The 19,377-nt window shown below is 39.0% G+C and overlaps 1 protein-coding gene across 3 annotated transcripts in view; it reads left to right on the top strand.

The window, feature by feature from the left end:
* Positions 1-19,377, top strand: part of LOC150077842 (NPC intracellular cholesterol transporter 1-like) — a 671,091-nt gene that overhangs the window by 527,443 nt on the left and 124,271 nt on the right. For all 3 annotated transcript variants that reach the window (XM_090384813.1, XM_090384814.1, XM_090384816.1), the window contains one exon: positions 2,137-2,258. In XM_090384813.1, coding sequence (XP_090240939.1) covers positions 2,137-2,258 — 122 coding nt within the window. The remainder of the gene's footprint in view (positions 1-2,136; positions 2,259-19,377) is intronic.

The raw sequence follows: 19,377 nt of genomic DNA on the forward strand, positions 1-19,377 counted from the left end.
TGGTTTTGTTAAGGGGAAGTCTTGCCTGACCAATTTGATTGGATACTATGATGCAGTCACAAAAGAACTGGATGCAGGGAATAACTTTGATATTATATACTTGGATCTTAGAAAGGCTTTTGATACTGTTGCACATGGAAGACTTCTGCACAAATTGGAGCAGTGTGGCATTGGAGGCAAGTTGCTGCTATGGATAAAGGGGTGGTTGAGGGGGAGAAGACAGAGAGTGGTAATCAATGGACACTGCTCATCGTGGACTAATGTTATTAGTGGAGTCCCTCAGGGTTCAGTATTGGGGCCTTTATTGTTTTCTGTATTTATAAATGATATTGATGATGGTATATCAGGCTTAATGTCCAAGTTTGCAGACGATACGAAGGTTGGCAGGGTTGTCAAGGACACTACTGACACTATGCTGCTGCAACAGGATTTGGAAAGGTTGAGCAGATGGGCTTCGAGGTGGCAAATGAAGTTTAACATTGACAAATGTAAAGTACTACATATGGGAAACAGCAACCCCAGAGCAACGTATCAACTCTGTGGTACTACACTGACAGTGGTAGAGAATGAAAGGGACCTGGGGGTGGTGGTGCAGGCAGATATGAAGTTCTCTGAGCAGTGCAGACGAGCTGCAAGTGTAGCTCATGGTGTATTGTCAATGATATATAGGAATTTTTCTAGCAGGGATAAGGAGGTGATTATTCCCTTGTATAAGGCAATGGTCAGGCCACACCTAGAGTACTGTATACAGGCCTGGAGGCCTCATTTCAGGAAGGATGTAGAGCTGCTGGAACGAGTACAGAGAAGGGCAACTAGATTGGTGAATGGGACAAAGGGGTTCTCTTACGAAGAAAGGCTTAAGTTTTGCAAATTACAGTGTCTGGAAACTAGGCACCAGCGGGGTGATCTGATAGAGGTGTACAAAGCCTTGAATGGTTTGAGCATGCTCAATGCTGATGGGATTCTTCCTCTAGCTCAGAAAAATCACCTGAGAGGGCATAAATTCAAATTGAGGAAAGACAGATGTAGGATAGATGTGCAGAAATTTGCCTTTAGCCAGCGGGTGGTTGGTGGGTGGAACAGACTTCCATCCCTTGTCGTGGAAGTTGATAGCCTAAATAAGTTTAAGGCTCAGCTGGACAGGTATTTCGAACGAACAGAGGGGTGAAGTGGAAGTGGTTATTTTTATTTATTTATGTTACTTTTTTTTTTTTTTTTTTTTTTTTTTGGCTGATGCTGCATAAGCTTGCTTTCTTGCATCAAATGCCTCTACTAATGCTAATTTGCGAACTGTTTCTGTTGAAGAAACCAAGTAGCAAAAGTCCTCTGGAGTGGATAATCCGCAGCCTCCAATGATTGGACACGTTGCAGATGGTATTAACTCATTTGGTTTGTTGACAGTATCCTCCATACAGTGGATTGGGAAATACCCAATCGTTGGCCTATCGCTCGAGTACTCGGATTGCCGTCTGCAAGATGTAGGACATTCTCCTCATTGTCTGTTGTCCTCGTCGTTCGCTCTCAATTCATGGTACCTCTCGTGAAACAACCAGTCTCACGTAACCTTCTGTGCATACGTGCGAAAATCGGTATGATGAGGAGCACGCCTGTGCGGGAAACGTTCCTATTACAAGCGCAGAGCGGCGCGCCCGCTACAGTCTGCAGCTCCATACGTGGGTGCATGTCGGCCAGTTCAACGTTTGAATACTCATTCCATCCTACTGCCTCGGGAACCGGTTCGCAAATGCCGACTTCCAGCGGGATCGCTGTTCAACGTCCTCTACCGCATGACGAAGGCATTTTGGACCCTACAATGCTATGTGATTCCGATTCATCTTTGTGCCCCCTACACCTCCTGCAAGTTTGTCGCACTGGTAGTGAATCACCCTGTATATTAGGGAAAAAAATCAAAAGCAATGACAATTTTTCCCAATGAAAAAATCAGTTTTTTTTATTGGGAGTATCTTTTCAGAAACTATTCAGACCCACTAAACATGGATCAATTTAATAGTCATTAATGTCATTAAAGAAAAGTAACGACAGAATGTGCACATTAATTTTTTTTAATCTAAATTCTGTAGTTATTCCTAAAATATTTTTGCTACAAATAACTAATAGTCAGTTTTCCCCTTCCAGAACATATATTGCTCTGAAGCCAGTTGACTGGCTAGACAACTACTTTGACTTCATGCACAGTCGTGACTGTTGCTTTTATTATCCAAATAAAACTTATTGTCCTGATGGTGAAGATGAAGAAAGTAAGTATTTTCCTCTATTTTTCTTTGTTATTATGCTTGTTTAATCCTTTTTCATCTTTTATGATGATATGGCTATTACAAAACTTTAATTCTTCTTTCTGGTAATTTATTTCCAGGCTATCTAGAGTCTGATGCTTTGAATCCTTTCCATCCTCGCTATGTATCTTTCCTATTTAATGCCATATTTTCCTATTTATTTTTTATTTATTTTTTGATAAATAGGAAATGTGGCAAACTGATAATGATGAGAGCTGATCCTGCTTTATGAGGAATATAAATATACATCAAAAGAACTGTACTTGTTGGATGTGGAAATGAGCTTGATTCGGGGCTAACAGGAATGATAGTGGACTGATTAATAAATTGTTCAAGATAGAATCAAGCACATAAATATTTAGATAAAATATAAATGTTCAAGGCATAATATTATGAGTTTAAAATACACTAGAAAATATTGGTGTATTCACTATGGTAAATATACCATAGTGAACTCATAATGAATACTTATATAAATAGTGTAAGGGCATTAATTTGGTTATATCTCATATTGCAACTACCTTCACAATGAGTTACCATGTATTGCACTACCTGGAATAAGTAAGTCTTCACTAATAGAGAAGGGAGTATATGATGAGAGCCTTGTTCATCAGTTTGGCGCTGGAAAGATTGTGCAAGGCTCAGGTGGTAGAATTTTTTTTCTGCCTGGTCTGTACTTGTTAACAGGAGAGACTGTTTCTACAGGGTTGGGACACCCTTAAATAGAAAGGGTGCAAGAATATTTGCTGATGCTATCAAGGCAGTGTTAGGTGGGTCGGAAAACTGCTAGCTTGGGCGGATACAAGGACTAATAGATTAACAGTAGCTGCTGGCAGAGGTGAAAGTGATTCTTGCACTGCTTCTATTGGAATGAGCAGCAGCCTGGAAAACAAGATGCAGGGTATTTCAGAGACTGCTGGGAGTCATTGCGGTACAAGTAAACACAGGATTTTTTTTTTTTATGTAAACCCCAAACACGAGGTACTAGAACCTATAATACTTAGTACCGTGCTTAGGTTGGAGGTTGAGAAGACGAAAGAAGATATTTATTGACATTGAACTTGAACTTCCGTAGATTGTAATTTTCAGCAAAATACGTATGAAGGAAGGTTGTTCCAGAAAATGGAAGCTGAATGAATAAATGAGGAAGATGAAAAGTTGGTTCTGTGAGTTTGAAGCTGACTGGTGGCAGCATGTGTTCGGACTGTTTTGAAAGAGAGATCAGAAATTATAGAATCCAATTCAAGAGAACAGTGCCCATGGAAGTATCTGTAGAAAGAGGCATGCAGCAGAAACAGTATGTCTATGAGACAGCGAGTGGAGAGACTCTGTTAGAGATGAATCATTAATTAACCTAACTGCCCTCTTCTGAATGGAATCAAGAAGCCTGAGAGAGGTTTTAGGGGCACCACCCCAGATGTGAGAACAGTATTCCATGGCACGGTGGATTTGCAATTTATACAGAGTGAGGAAGAAAAGTAACGCTGAGAGTGAAAGAGAAAACCAAGTTTTTTAGATGCAGAGGAAGCAATATTTGTAATGTGCTTGTGCCAAGAGAGATTAGAAGTCAGGGTAATCCCCAAAAGAGATATATATCATTTTGCCTAGCAATCGGAGTGTCACTAAAGATAAGCATAAGAGTAGACGACTCCTTTTTGCGAGATATAAGACAAGACTGAGTTTTAGAAGGGTTGAAACCAACTAAATTGTGTTTGCCCCCTGAAGATTGGCATTTATGGAATTGGTAGCAGATTTTCGAGAAGTTGAAGCTGATTGAGCAGGGCAAGGTTTGTCAAAATGGAAAGTAGAATGCAATGTGCTATCATCAGCAAATCTATGGATAGGATTTCCAATCAATGGAAGAATGTCATTAATATATAGGAGGAAAAGAGTGGGGGAAAGAACTGAACCTTTGGGGACACTGGCATTAGTGGAGAAGTTAGAAGACAGAGAGCCATCTACCATCACCCTCAGAGAGCAATCGAAGAGAAAACTTTGATAACCAATTACTAAAAATAGTTGGCAAACCATAAGATGGAAGCTTGTTTAGAAGACTTTTATGCCAAACACAATCGAAAGCCTTTCAGATGTCAAGAGCAACTACTTGTGTTTCACCGAACCTTTCCGTTGAATTAGTCCATAAATGGGTATCATAAGCCAGAATATCACCAGTGGATCGACACTGACAGAATCCATACTGGCAATCGTTGATCAGACGGAAGGTTTCTAGGTAGCTTAAGAGTTGGCGGTTAATTGATTTCTCCATTACTTTAGAAAGAGTAGAAGTAATTGCATGGGACGATAATTGGATGGGAGGGATTTGTCGCGCTTTTTAGGAACTGGCTGGATATGAGCAAATTTCCATGCAGAAGGAATAACACCTTTGGAATAAGAAAGTGAAAAAAGGCAGCAAAGAATAGGATTAAGTTCAGGAGCACAGGTTTTGAGAACAAGTGAAGAAATACCATCGGGACCTGGACTTTCTTAGCATAAAGATTCTTCAAAATCCTTCTGACATCTTTTTGATGGAAGACCACAGCAGGCATTGAATGGACTGTGTTGGGAATGGTGGGAGGTGTTTTCCCAAGATCATTAATACATGAGTTGGAAGAAAAATGGGATGCTAGCAGGTCATCTTTATCCTTGGCTTAAGTGACAACAGACAGAACCATCTGGTTTGGACAAGGTTGGAGCCGAGATGGGCAAAAGTTGCGGCCAATAGCTTTCGCAAAAGATCAGAATGCTCGACTACCATTAGGGCAAGAAGCAAGTTTTCTACTCTTAGCCTGTTCAAACTCTAGTTTCAACTGATTAATAACTGCTATAGAATTGTTACGAGCTTTGGTGTAGACAGAAAGTGAAACTGAAGAAATGGAAATAAGCCAATTACGATATGCAACATTCTTCTCTTGAACAGCCTTAGCACGTTTATTGGAAAACCAAGGTTTAGATAAAGGACAAGATTTTAAAGTGAAGTGTGGGATAAAGGATTCCATTCCTGCAAGAATAATTTCACTGACACGATCTGAGCAAACATTAACATCAGAAGTATTGAAACAATAATCCGACCAAAGAAAAGAAATCTCACAGGTCATCCCATTTGGCATTCTTGTAATGCCAAACAACACGAGGTTGGGAATAGCCATGAGATAAAGGCTCCGTTGGAGAAGAGAATCAACAAGTTGTGATCTGAAGTGCCTAAAGGACCTCTCACTTCGACCGTGTACTTAGAAGGGTTGTTTGTGAGAAAAAGATGAAGCGTGTTGGCTGTATGATTAGGATTGTCCGGTATTCTTGTAGGTAAATGAACAATCTGTTCAAGGTCATTAGTAATTGCAAAAGCTTCAGCATCTCAACCAGCTTGATCAGTGTTACTAGAAAATGGCAGCCACCTGGAGTTGTGAACATTATAATCACCAAGGAAAATTACCTCACTGTTAGACAAGTTGGACTGGAGAAAGTCAAGTTGCAAAGCGAGGAAGTCAAATAGCTCCAAGTGATTAGTAGAGTTGGGAGAATTTAGAAACAACAGATGAATTGGGCACAATGAGGTAGAGAGATTTTAAGCCAGAGAAGATCAAGGAGAGAGAGATTCCAAATTGCCAAGTCTCTGACAAGGAATATCAGAATGGACATATGCACAAGTACCACCTTTGAGGCGAAAGGAATCATATAGCGAATAATTTAGGCATCTGAGATGAGCAGTAGTTGAATCAACGGATAACTGAGATTCTGTCAGAAAACGTACATGCGGTTTGGTAGACTGCAAGTGGAAATGGACATCGTTGAGATTAGAATTGAGGTCACTTATATTTGTTAAATCAATTAGGAAGTGCTTGGGAGGTTTAGATCTTTTTGCAGATAAGCTTGCTCTATTAGTTTGAAAATTCATGGTGTATTCAATAGTAAGAAAGTGGGTGGGACATACTGTATGAAGTAATGAAATTTTTGGATATGGCATACGCATGGTAAGAATATACCCAGATCCTTGATGTAATGTGGCCTCGATAATGCTCCCTGCATACACACTACTCGGACTCCCTCCAGTCACTATCTGGCAGAGTAGAGGTAGCAAGACTATGCACTAGCTGTTTCGGAAGCCTCCTAGAGAGTTACCAATAGGTTTGGTCCAATGTACTAATTAGCGGCTGGCCTGCGAACACAGTTTTAGAGCTGTACCCTGGAAATGTAAGGAATGTTGGATCTTGCCACGATGTTCATCATAACCTCAAAAGTCGTGAATCGTATTGCATGATGGAAGAGATAAGGAAGGTTAACCGGAACTTAGCTCTAGAGACTAAACATGAGTTTCACCATTTCAAGCCTCCAATAAGCAAAGTGGTCATATTGAACCGGTTGATGAATCATCTACCACCTAGTACTGCCACACCTCGACCCCTGCTTACGTTGGTTCACCCCTGGTTGTCACCTACCATGTACTTCTGCATGGAGGTTATACCCAGGATTACACACCATTATGAAGGTGCAAGCAGAGGACTTGGCTGTCATAGACCGTCTGGACTTTGCCGAAATTGGGACGACTTGACTTGAGTGTCACCCAAATATCAGTTCCATCAGCGTTTTAGACTCCCAGGTAGCAAGTACAGCTTATCTGGCCTATCTGAGAGAATGTCTGTAACAACCTCAAGGACCTAGGTTATTTTAGGGTAGCCAAGAATAGGAACAGGTGTAAGTATACTTGCATATACACTAGGGATTGTCTTTTTCCCGGATTTCTGTAATCTCGGTATCCGGGGTTAAAAATGTTCTTTTCCTGTTATCCCGGGATTATTGTAGGTGGATTTAAAACTGAAAATTTCACAGCATTTTATTTATTCACATATATGATTACACACAGAGAGAGAGAGAGGGAGAGAGAGAGAGAGAGTCTCAAAAACATTGGTACATTTAGGGGAGGTAGGTAACATCTAAAGCAGAATGTGAATCGCATATGAACCCCTAACCGGAAATGTCGCTGTAATTCAGTACACGGCACTGTTTATCAGTTCACGAGAGGTAAAATTTCTGGTTTACTCATTCAAGCAGTAGTCGCCGCACGAAGAGCATGCATCGATATGTGAGCTGTGAGCTGGCAGACATGCGCCTAGTGTATGGATTAGCAGAGGGCCCACATGGTGTGTGCCCCCATGCAGCACAACATCGCTTTGCAATAAATGTGTGGGCAGGTACGGTCGGTGACTGCTTAGTCGGCCCATACCAATTACCATCCCGCATGAACTCCGCTAAATATCGGATCTTTCTTGAACAAGTTCTACCAGGGTTACTTGACGATGTTCCAGCAAATGTGAGACGCAACATTTGGTTTCAACATGACGGGCGCCTGCCCATTATGGAAGGTGTGTTCATGACCATTTGATCAGGCGTCGATGGATTGGCCGTGGTGGACACATTGCCTGAACCCCATGCTCACCTGATTTATCGAGCCTTGATTTCTTTCTGTGGGGACCCTCAAATCTATCGTTTATGAATCACCTGTGGTGATGGAAATGGATCTCGTGGCGGGACTCATCTGCGCTGCTGCTACTGTCAAAGAAACTCCAAGTGTGTTCGACCGTGTCCGCCAATCCATGTGTCGGTGTCACGCATGCATCGCATATCATGGTGGAACCTTCGCATCTGTTGTAACATCATGAAATGCATCAATCTCGTACTCCATTGTTAATGTTATGTCAGATATATTTTTGGCCCTAATTACTATCTTGTGTCATTTCTGCTTCTTGTGCCTCTGCTACTACTTTTCCGTGACATTTCCGGTTATGGGTTCCTATGTGATTCATATTCCTTTAGATGTTAACTACCTCCTCTAAACGCTTGTACCAATATTTTTGAGACACCCTGTATATATATAAACTACAAATTGAAACAAATTCAAAACTTACTTTTCAGAAACTTAACATGTTCTTTTTAAACCTTGACAAACTAGTGACTACATTGTTAAACAAAAATTTATTTCACTTTAAATTTATTTCGAAACTGATTTGGCAATTGACATGTAATATGAACTTAAGAAACGCAGGCAATTTACACTTTTATTGCTGAGTCTAGTTGTAAGTTTGGTTATAAATAGTCCTGCAGCTGAAAAGGACCTTTCAGCTTCTACACTTGTTGGCGGTATGGATTCGAGAGCGTCCATTAATTTTAATACATTTGTTTTTTACCAGTTGGTTCAAAGATTTCAAACTCCTTGGATATATTCTTTGCAAGTGATTGACCTTCAGCTTCATGTTGAGGATCTTTAGCAACACATTCAGTTTGTTTTTTGATTTGACACGCCAATTTCTCACAAAGCGTCTGCTGTCTTTCACTCTCACTATCACACTCTTTCTCGGAGTCGGAATGTAATGAATCAGATTGCAATGATTCAGAAGAGGAAAACCCAAGACAAGTTATTATTCATTTTGCTGTAACCAACAAGGCTGACTTGCTTGGAAATTGTTGAAACTCTGTTTCTACTATTTTTCTATTTCTTTTATAATACCAGTTTTTATATACTTCAATAATCCAACCAAAGCTTTTTGCCTTCTCTCGTTTAACCTTAAAATTAGTGCTTCCTGAACTTTTCTCGAAAAGATAGAATTTTGCTCAAAAAGTTCTTGTATGATGAAAGAAAACTCCCTCTGCAGTAAGAAGTTTTGCATCATGACTGCAAAGGTTTTGCGATCCGATTTCGACGGGTTTCAACGCATGCACAAGGTCATTAAGTGCTGTATACTCTGCTTCACATATTGGATTTTTCATGTTATAGTCAATCACTGTTTTTTCAATTTGTGATTTTAACTGTAAAAATCGTTCTAACATGGCTACCAAACTGTTCCATCTAGTTTTAGAATAGAGTACTAGGCTTAAATTTTCTTGCTTGAATGAAGATTTAACATAATTCTGAAGAGTATCATTTTTCAAGGGAGACTTTCGAACCATTCGCACAATCGTTCTAACTTTATTAATGATATTAGTTATGTTTAATGCACCGGAGAATAGGTCATCTCTGAAATCACATTTTTTGTTCCTTATCAGGATTGTTTTCGAAGCTTAGATTTGAATCGTAATTTTCCGTTTCATCCTCTTCTAAATCTTCCTCGCTTTCTTCAATTATTTCTACCTCAATTACACCTTCCGAATCATTCCATCTCTTGTATAGAACATCGCATATTGCAAGATGTATACCATAGGCATAGCAAAACTGTTCACAATCTATCAACTGTCCGAATTTCACCATAACACTCGCCCCATCCGTTATGCCCGCAACTATATGATGCTCTATTGATAATTTAAACTCCAATAACTTCTGTTTTACTTCTTCAACCATTTCTTCGGCGTTTATTCTACCATTAATAGCAATCATTCCTAGATTCCAAAATTTGTCTTTATCTTGATGAACATTGATATTTAAATAACGTTTGTTTTTAAGCGACGAATATTCATCTAGAGAAAGGCTGAATCTCTTACCATCTTTTAATGATTGTTCAATTTCTTTTATTATATTTTCTTTTATAATATTATACTGTTTATACACTAATTGCATAACATGATTAGGATTTTTAGGAAGGAGCAAACCTTTTTCACCTAATGCTTGCTGAATAAATTAATTTTTCATACGGTACTGATAGGAAATCCATCTACAGCTACAAGCTTTGCAATAATTTCTTTTGTGTCTTTCTTTAAAAAACTAAACAATGTTGGCTGAGAATGAACACTTTTTAAACATTTCTAAGAGCTTTCTACAGATTCATCCCACTGCAGAACGTTTGAGGTTACAATCATTTGCCGACGTAGGCTTCTCAATAGAATGTTTAGTTTTTAAATGCCGAAGCAAGCCACTTGTAGAAAAACCTCTACATTTCAGTATTGCACCACAATGACTACACTTTGCTTCTTCATTATTATTACATTTAGTGAAGTACTGCCAGATGAATGTTTTTGATCTCTCCATTGTCACAAAATATTAAAACTATAAAATATATATGAAGTGGCTTAACTGCAAGAGGATCTTTCTAGGACAAATGACATGTATAATTGAGAAGAGTTGAGACTCGAGAAATGACGATATCTCAAATTATGAAGAAACTATTTATCTTGCCAGTGCATGATGATCGCATATATATATATATATAATGTGTGTGTAAGACTGCTAGTATTGATTATTAAAGTTAGTAATTCAGACTGGGAAATCCTGCAGCAAAAATCAACCGGGATCCTGGGAAACAATCCCTAGTATACACCAATACTAGGAGTTTGGTAAATATATTTGATGAATTTGAGGTGTTGGTCAAAACATCAAAGGCAGATATTGTTGGGATATCAGAGACATGGTGTAACAATATAAGGAATGCAGAACTGGAATTTGGGGAGTACAATATGTACTGGAAGAATAGACAGGATAGGAAGGCAGGAGGGTTTATGCTAATAGTTAAGAAACACAAAATCCAAGGAAGTGCAGCCAGTTGACATTGCTGGACAGTGCAGTGTCGAGTCAGTTTGGTTTGACATAAGCATTGGGAGATCAAAATTGAGAGTAGGAGTGTGTTATAGCCCTAATGGATCTGATGAATATAATAAGAAACTATACCAGTAAATCAAGAGTCTTACGATGGGGAAATTTAAATTTTCCGGATATTGACTGGAATTTGTGGGTTGGTCACTCGCACACAAGCAAGGCTTTTGTGGATTTATTTGATGATCGTTTTCTACATCAGCATGTTCGGGAGGCAACTAGAGGGAGTAATACTCTTGATATGATTATCAGTAGTGATTCTTCATGCATTAAGAATCTGCAGATAAAGGAACCACTAGGAGGCAGTGGTCAGTGTGCTGAAGTGGGATTTACACAGAGGTAACTACCATCACTGAAGGGTTTTTGCTTTGGTAAAGGAGACTATGGTGGCCTGAGACCGTATTTAAACTTTATATGGTGGGACCAACTGATGATGTTACCAACAGCAAATTCAAAATGGGAGGCATTCAGAGAATTAATCTTAGAAGCTACTAAGCTTTACATAATAACTAAAGAATGTTGTTTTAAGGTTTAGGCCTAAATGGATGTCAGATGAACTAATGAGACATGGTGGCAGAGAAGAAAAATGCATGGGATACATATAAATTAATGGGTGACATGGAAGCCTATGATAGATATAAGCTGGTCTGTAACCAAGTCACAAAGGAGATTAGGCAGACAAAAGCAGATTATGAGAAATCCTTGGCAAAGGATGCAAATAAAAATAGCAAACAGTTCTTTACCTATGTAAACTCTGAAAGGAAAGGGATGAATCAGATTGGTCCACTGGATATTGATGGTTAAACTTTGATGATCCTGCTCAGGATCCACCTGATCAGCATCCTGGCAGTAAGCCAGATAAACTTGTAATAACTGAGAGTAAAGTGGAGGAGAAATTGTTGAAGATAAACATAAGATAGGCAACTGGGGTGGATGGAATCTATCCAGTTATATTAAAGGAGGCAGCAAAAGTAGTAAGCAAACTCTTAGCCATAATTAAGAGAGCGTCCTTGGACTCGGGTGAGGTACCCATTTACTGGAGATGTGCAAATGTGACCCCAATCCATAAAGGAGGATCAAAGGGTAACACAAGTAATTATAGACCTGTTAGTTTAACTTCTGTTCCAGGTAAATTAATGGAGGCACTGGTTAAAGAAGCACTGCAGGATCATCTAGACAAGACTTCAGTTATAGCTCGGACACAGCATGGTTTTGTTAAGAGGAAGTCTTGTCTGACCAATTTGACTGGATACTATAATGTGTTCACAAAGGAACTGGATGCAGTGAACAAATTTGATATCATATATATTTGGATCTTAGAAAGGCTTTTGATACTGTTGCATATGGAAGACTGCTGCACAAATTGGAGCAGTGTGGCATTGGAGGCAAATTTCTGCTATGGATAAAGGGATGGCTGAGTGGAAGAAGACAGAGTGGTAATCAATGGACAATGCTCTTCGTGGACTAATGTTATTAGTGGAGTCCCTCAGGGTTCAGTGTTGGGTCCATTGTTGTTTTCTGTATTTATAAATGATACTGATTATGATATATATTAGGTTTAATGTCCAAGTTTGTAGACGATATGAAGGTTGGCACGGTTGTTAAGAACACTAATGACAGTACACTGTTGCTACAGGATCTAGAAAAGTTGAGCAGATGGGCTGAGAGGTAGCAAATGAAGTTTAACAATGACAAATGTAAAGTAATACAACAGAAGCAGTAACCCCAGAGTAACTTATCAACTCTGTGGTACTACACTGACAGTGGTAGGGAATGACCTGGGGGTAATTGTGCAGGCAGATATTAAGTTTTCTGAGTAGTGCAAATGGTCTGTAAGAGTAGCTCATGGTATCAATGATATTCAGGAATTTTTCTAGCAGGGATAAGGAGGTGATTATCCCCTTGTATAAGGCAATGGTCAGGCCATACCTTGAGTACAGGTAGTTCTCAACTTTACAAATTAATTTGTTCCTAGCGCACGCTTGTAAAGCGGGAATTTATTTCACCAAGACATAAGGTTTAAAATAGGGGTTACGTTTTCAACAATGACATTACTTAGCTAATTAGTTTGTTTAAACAGTGATTGATTTATCTAATGAAATGAAAACCTAACCTGTAAAATCAAGCAAATTATAATAATAAAGAAATTATTTTCGACCTACAAATGTTAAAGAATGTTTATTCTGCATTAGCAAAGGCACATGATGCAAGAAAGGAAGCTTATATAGCGTCAGCCAAAAAGGGGAGGGAAAAAAAAAAAACACCCTTATTTCATCCATCCACTCACTCCAAATGCTTGTCAAGTTCTGCCTTGAATCTCACTCCAAATGCTTGTCAAGTTCTGCCTTGAATCTATTTAAGCTATCAACTTCTTTTACAATTCAGATGGAAGTTTGTTCCAGCAATCAACTACCCTCTGGCTAAAGGCAAACTTCTGCACATCTATCCTACAACAATCTTTCCTCAATTTGAATCACAATTCATCATCATCAACTAAATGCGCACTTGTTGATCACTCGTTATTGGCTCGGCACTTGCTGGTTTGTTGCACAAGGAGTCATTTCCTTCAGAAATGTTTTAAGTGGCATTTCTTTTCAAGATGATCTTCTCATTTAATTATAAATTTCATGATTGCATGCATAAGCATTTTTTAATGGCGCACAAATTGCAACTAACACGATTCGTGTGGAGTAAAAAGTTTACAAAACTTAAAAAAAAAAAAGGAATGAAGAGAAGATTCTGAAAATTTATTTAAGCTTTTTATATGATTGAAGATTTCAGTGAAGGGGAAACACATTTCACCATAATAATGAAAAAACCCCACACAATTCCAGCTATTGGTATTTTCTCAAATGCAAGAAGATTGAGTTTACTACCCGTTTATAATTGCTTGCAGTAATAGAAAAGCCTAATAAACCAAAAAAATGCAAATTGTTTTTATTGTTTTATGGTTGTGACCTCCAGAAATGTGCTTTAGAAAAATATCACAAAGGCATTTAAAATTGATTCTTATAACAGAACATACGATAATTTTGAAAGTGTAGTGCATTTTAATGATTTGAATTGGTAACTAATGCAATTTACAAACAACGCTCACGATCTTTTTATATGGCCTTAAGGTCACATTTGGGACATTAAAATTACATTTTAGAGAGATAAATAGTAGTTATACAGCGAATTACCAAAAAACAATGTGTTATTGGGTTCACATTACGATATTTTAACAATACGATTGTGTCTCTGGAACTGATTAATATCATAAAGTGGGGTAAACTGTACTGTATAGCTACGTACATGGTTTGGAATGCAGTATTTATGAATGTTTAAGCAGTGCAGAATTGGAATTTGGGGAGTGTACAGAAAGGATAGACAGGACAGGAAGGGTTTTTGGTTTTTTTTTTGTTTCCAGCTGCATTAGCAACTAAGGCCATATTGCTCCGGGGATATGCAGTGGTCATTCCCTGACCTTTCTGCATCCTCCATATTTTGTGGTCACGGGCTCGAACCCTGGTCTAATCAAGGAGCATGTGCTACGCACTGCTGCTCGTGCCCACCTGGCTAGAAAGGGTACGTTATAAAAAAGAAGGTACATTATAAGAAATGCAGGACAATTTGTCCTGCATTTCTTATGTACTTTCTTGCAGATCAGCCTCTCACTAAACTCTCTCTCCATTCCTTATCCAGAAACACCTGGAAAGTCTGGCAGGATCTTCTAAAACAGTCAAGAGACTGCAATCAGGTGACCTTCTAGTGGAAACAATGAACCGTAAACATTCAGAGGAAACTGGTAAAACTTACAAGCTTTGCTGGAACTCCAGTAAAAGTTTCTCCCCATGCTACCCTAAATACATCTAAGGGTGTTATATCCAGCTGGGATCTATTGAATGTCATGGAGGAGGAGATAACACAAGAGCTTCAAGATCAAAATGCCATTGCTGTGAAAAGAATTATGGTTAAAAGAGAAAATACACTCACACCTACAAGGAATATTATCCTAACCTTTAACACGCCAAATCTGCCATCATTGATAAAACAGGCTATCTACTTTGTTGCATTAGACCATACATTCCTAACCCATTGAGATGTTTTAAGTGCCAAAAGTATGGCCACTCTCAAACGGAGAGTGGCCATACTTTTGGTTTCCTCATGCAGAGGAAACCAAGTTTGTCTTAATTGTGGGTCCTCTGACCACACCCAAAGTGACTGCTTGGCAAAAGAAATGACTTGCCCCAACTGCAAAGGAAACCATCCTGCTTATTCAAGGACATTTGACAGATGGAAAACTGAAAAGAAAATTGTTAAATATAAGATCGAAAATAAAGTAAGCTTTCAAGAAGCACGGAAATTGATTGTTCCCAGTATGAATAAATGTACGTATGCCAATATTGTACAAAAATAACAATCAGTGGCCACCCGAACTGATGTTACAGTCGCTTCAAACACCTCAATCTCTGACTGGGCTTGGACTGTTCTCTCTCAGCAACAGTCCAATATCCCGAAACAGTTTAACCAGGCAAGTAATACTGCACTTACATTACCAGCTACATTTCCTTCTCCTCCCTCAGTGATTGCTTCTACATCGAATAATCAAAGTTCAAATTTAAAAAAGAATATCCAAGAAATGTCTATGGATACAATTGACACATCCAGACAAGAAGACTCAATCCTAGAATTATATTTTTTTTTTTTTTTTTTTTGTTAGCGCATCAGCTTCTGTGGCCATATTGCACCTCCCAAGGTTTTTGCAGTACTTTGATCCACGCCCGAGGCGGGAATCGAACCCGCGACCTTTGGGTTGCTGGGCAGGTACTTTACCCACTCGGCTAGCCCGGTCGGCTTCTAGAATTATATATGGAAGAAGATATGGACATTAGTCGGCCATTCTTCTCAAAAAAAGACAAACCAAAGCCTGAACGCTATAAGCCAGCCACATTAAAGAAACAGTCAGATACAGCTTCTTGTACTAAACATCAGTAATTCCTTACATTCTACAATGGAATTGTAGAGGATATCGTAGCAACCTTAATGATAATCAAGTCTTAATTAGCCACTACTCTCCAGTTAGTTTCTGTCTACAAGAAACCTACCTACCTAAAGTCCTAAATTTCTACCAACATAAAGAACTATTCTATCTATCGAAAAGATCGTAATACTTCAGATGCGGCCCGTGGCCATTTTAGTTAGTACAAAGATCCCAACCAAACAGATTGTTTTGCAAACTGAAATTGAAGTTGTTGCCATACGTTTGATAACCCAGATTACGTTAACACTAGTATCAATCTATCTTCCACCAAGTCATACCTTCTCTTACCAAGATCTTGAAAATCTAATGCAGTTACCTTCCCCTGTCTTGTCTCTTGGGAAATTTCAATGGCCACCATCCCTTATGGGGATCAACTAAATTAGATAGACATGGCCGACTAATTGAAACCTTTCTGGAGAAGCAAACCCTTACTGTTCTTAATACTGATGCATCCACTCATATACAGTTACCAACTGGACAAACTTCTGCAATTGATCTATCAGTATGCTCTCTGATTTTGTTTCCAATCATGGAATGGTCCGATCTGGATGATCCCATGGGAAGTGACCATTTTCCAATAGTTTGCGAGCTACTCACTAGCCAACTACCATTATCACAACCCTGTAGGAAATGGAAATTCTCTCAAACCAACTGGGTCAAATTTCAAGCAGCTATCATTCTGAATGAGAAATTTATACGAACACAACTGATAGATGAAGTCACAGATTATATCACTTCACACCTATTATCTGCAGCTAAATGCTGAATTCCATTGTCAAATCCTCCTTCCCTACAGAGCCCGTCACCACCAAATACGGAGGATGCGGAAAGGTCAGGGAATGACCACCGCACATCCTGGAGCAATATGGCCTTAGGCGCTAATGCTCCTAAAAAAAAAAAAAAAAATAAATAAATAATCCCTACAGCACCATAATTATTGGTGGAATGAAGAATGCATCAAAACAAAAGTTAAAAAATAAAGTGTGGAATTCTTTTTGTAGATCTCCAACCACGGTTAATCTTATTAACTATAAGAAGCTAAGGGCAAAAGCACATCTCACGCAAAGAGAAGCCAAAAAGAATTCCTGTATTTGGTTTGCCTCAATTGTAAACAAAAACACTAATCCCAGGTTAATATGGAAGAAAATTAGACAGATTTCCGGCAAATTTCCAACCACCTCTTCCCCAATTCTTTCGTGAATGGACAGCTCTCTGCTTTTGAGGACATTGAAAATGCCTTGGGCACAACCTTTGCCCAAGTTTCAGCGGCATCAACTTAACTCTCTGGATTTCCAGAAAATTAAGACCATGTTTGAACAACAATCCATCAACTTTCAAACCTCTGTACTCATTCCATATAATCAGCCACTTCAATTATCTGAACTACTACTACATGCTATCAAAACAACATGCGAAAGTGCCTCTGGGCCAGACGGAATATATTACATGTTAAAACATCCTGAAAAAAATTTAAAAATACTGCTAGTCTTCTATAAACTAATCTTTCTTGAAAACCTTTACCCCACCTCTTGGCACCATGCCACAGTTCTGGCCTTTTTGAAACTTTGAAAAGATCCTACCAGTCCATACAGTTACAGACCAATTGCTCTCTCCAGTTGTCTTGGCAAGTTACTTAAAAAAAAAAAAATAAAAAAAATAATCCCTAATCGACTTCTTTGGATCAAAGAAATGCAACATCTTCTGAGTTATAATCAGCATGGATTTTGCCAGAACAGGTCATCCTTAGATTTCATGATCAAAGCTGAGTCTGCAATTCGTAATGCTTTTGTAAAAAATGAACACCTTATTATGGTTTCCATAGACACAGAGAAGGTGTTTGACACTATGTGGCGTCATGGAATTCTGAGTGACTTCTGTTCTTGGTCTACGAAGCAACATGCCTATATTCATCAGGAACTTCCTACAGAACTGTTCGTTCCAAGTTTGATACCACAACTCGCTTTCTATGACATTCTTACAGGAAGGAGTACCACAAGGGTCTGTACTGAGTGCAACCCCTTTTGCCCTTAGAATCGATTCCATTACAAAAGAACTTCCAAATACTGTTCAGACCTACCTTTACACTGACAATCTCTTTCTTGCCATTCTCAGAACATGAGATCAATTGAATGGCAATTACAGATGTCTCTGAATAAAGTCTAAAGGTGGGCAGTGTGCAATGGCTATCGTCTGCTACAGCAGAAAACCGTTGCAATTCACTTTTGCAATCAACGTAAATTACATACAGATCCTGAACTTTAGATATCAAACTCTACCATTCCAGTGACTGACGTCAGATTCTTAGAATTAATCCTTGACGGGAAGTTAAATTTTTTGATCACATTAAATTTAGGCATACTACTTGCCTCAGAAAGCCGAATATACTAAAAGCTTTATCTGCCCTGTCTTGGGGAGCAGACCATATATCTTTGCTGCTCCTATATAGAACATTGATCAGATCCCGTTTGGATTATGGTGCTCCAATCTATGATTCTGCCCAAAAGAGTACACTCAGCTGGCTGGAACCTATACAGCATAGTGCACTAAGGATTGCCCTTGGTGCTTTCAGGACATCTCCTACCCATAGTTTATATATTGAAGCTCATGAGCCTCCTCTCTGCCTCTGAAGGAAAACAGTACTTCTTAAGTATGCAGCCCGAATACAAAGTTATCAGCATCCTATTGAACCAAACCTCTTTAATCCAGCACTACAAAACCTCTATAGAAATAAACTCAGCAAAATAAGACCGGCAGGCTTACCCCTTATTGAATTAATGCAGAGTTGGAATGTTCCTGCTTTCAACAGGCAACAATTAATGAATTACTCCCAACCACCTTGGTCTCCCCTCCTCAGTTATCTTTTGTTACTTATCTTCACAAGTGGGAAAAGAATCGTCTACCGACACTCAATGTGAAACAACTCCATGCAAGGCATATTCAGAAATACGCTGATTTTTTGCTAATATATACTGATGGCTCCAAATCATATTCAGCCATTAGGGCAGCGGCAGTATTTTCCTCTACTATCATTTCAGCTGCCCTTCCACCCGAGTATAGCAGCTTTTCTGCAGAACTTAATTCAATAAAATTAGCTTTAGACAACCTAAATCTCTACCCATCTCTAAAATACGTCATATACACAGACTCTCTCAGCTCAATTACAGCAATGCAAAACTCCTCCTACAAGGTTCACCCTGTGTTAAATCAAATTAGAAGACTCCTATTACAAATTGAAGAATGTCATCAGTCAGTGACCTTTTGCTGGATCCCAGCACATTCAGGGATAAAGGGGAACGAACTTGCTGATCAAACTGCTAAAAGTCCAACTTTTGATTTAACCTCCGTTCTGGTTCCAGCCTCTGACTACAGTCACATCATACAAACAGCATGTCTCATGCAGTGGAAAGAGCTATGGCACACCCAAACCAATAATAAACTCTACCAGTTGAAACATGATCCAAAGTGTTGGCCCTCTAGCACCAAAACAGTTTGAAGAGAAGTGGTACTTGCATGAGCATGTATCGGACACACATATGACTCACCTCCAT

This window comes from Mastigoproctus giganteus, chromosome 11, assembly GCF_048544385.1.
Source record: "Mastigoproctus giganteus isolate SK-2022 chromosome 11, ASM4854438v1, whole genome shotgun sequence".
Lineage (NCBI taxonomy): Eukaryota > Metazoa > Arthropoda > Arachnida > Uropygi > Thelyphonidae > Mastigoproctus > Mastigoproctus giganteus.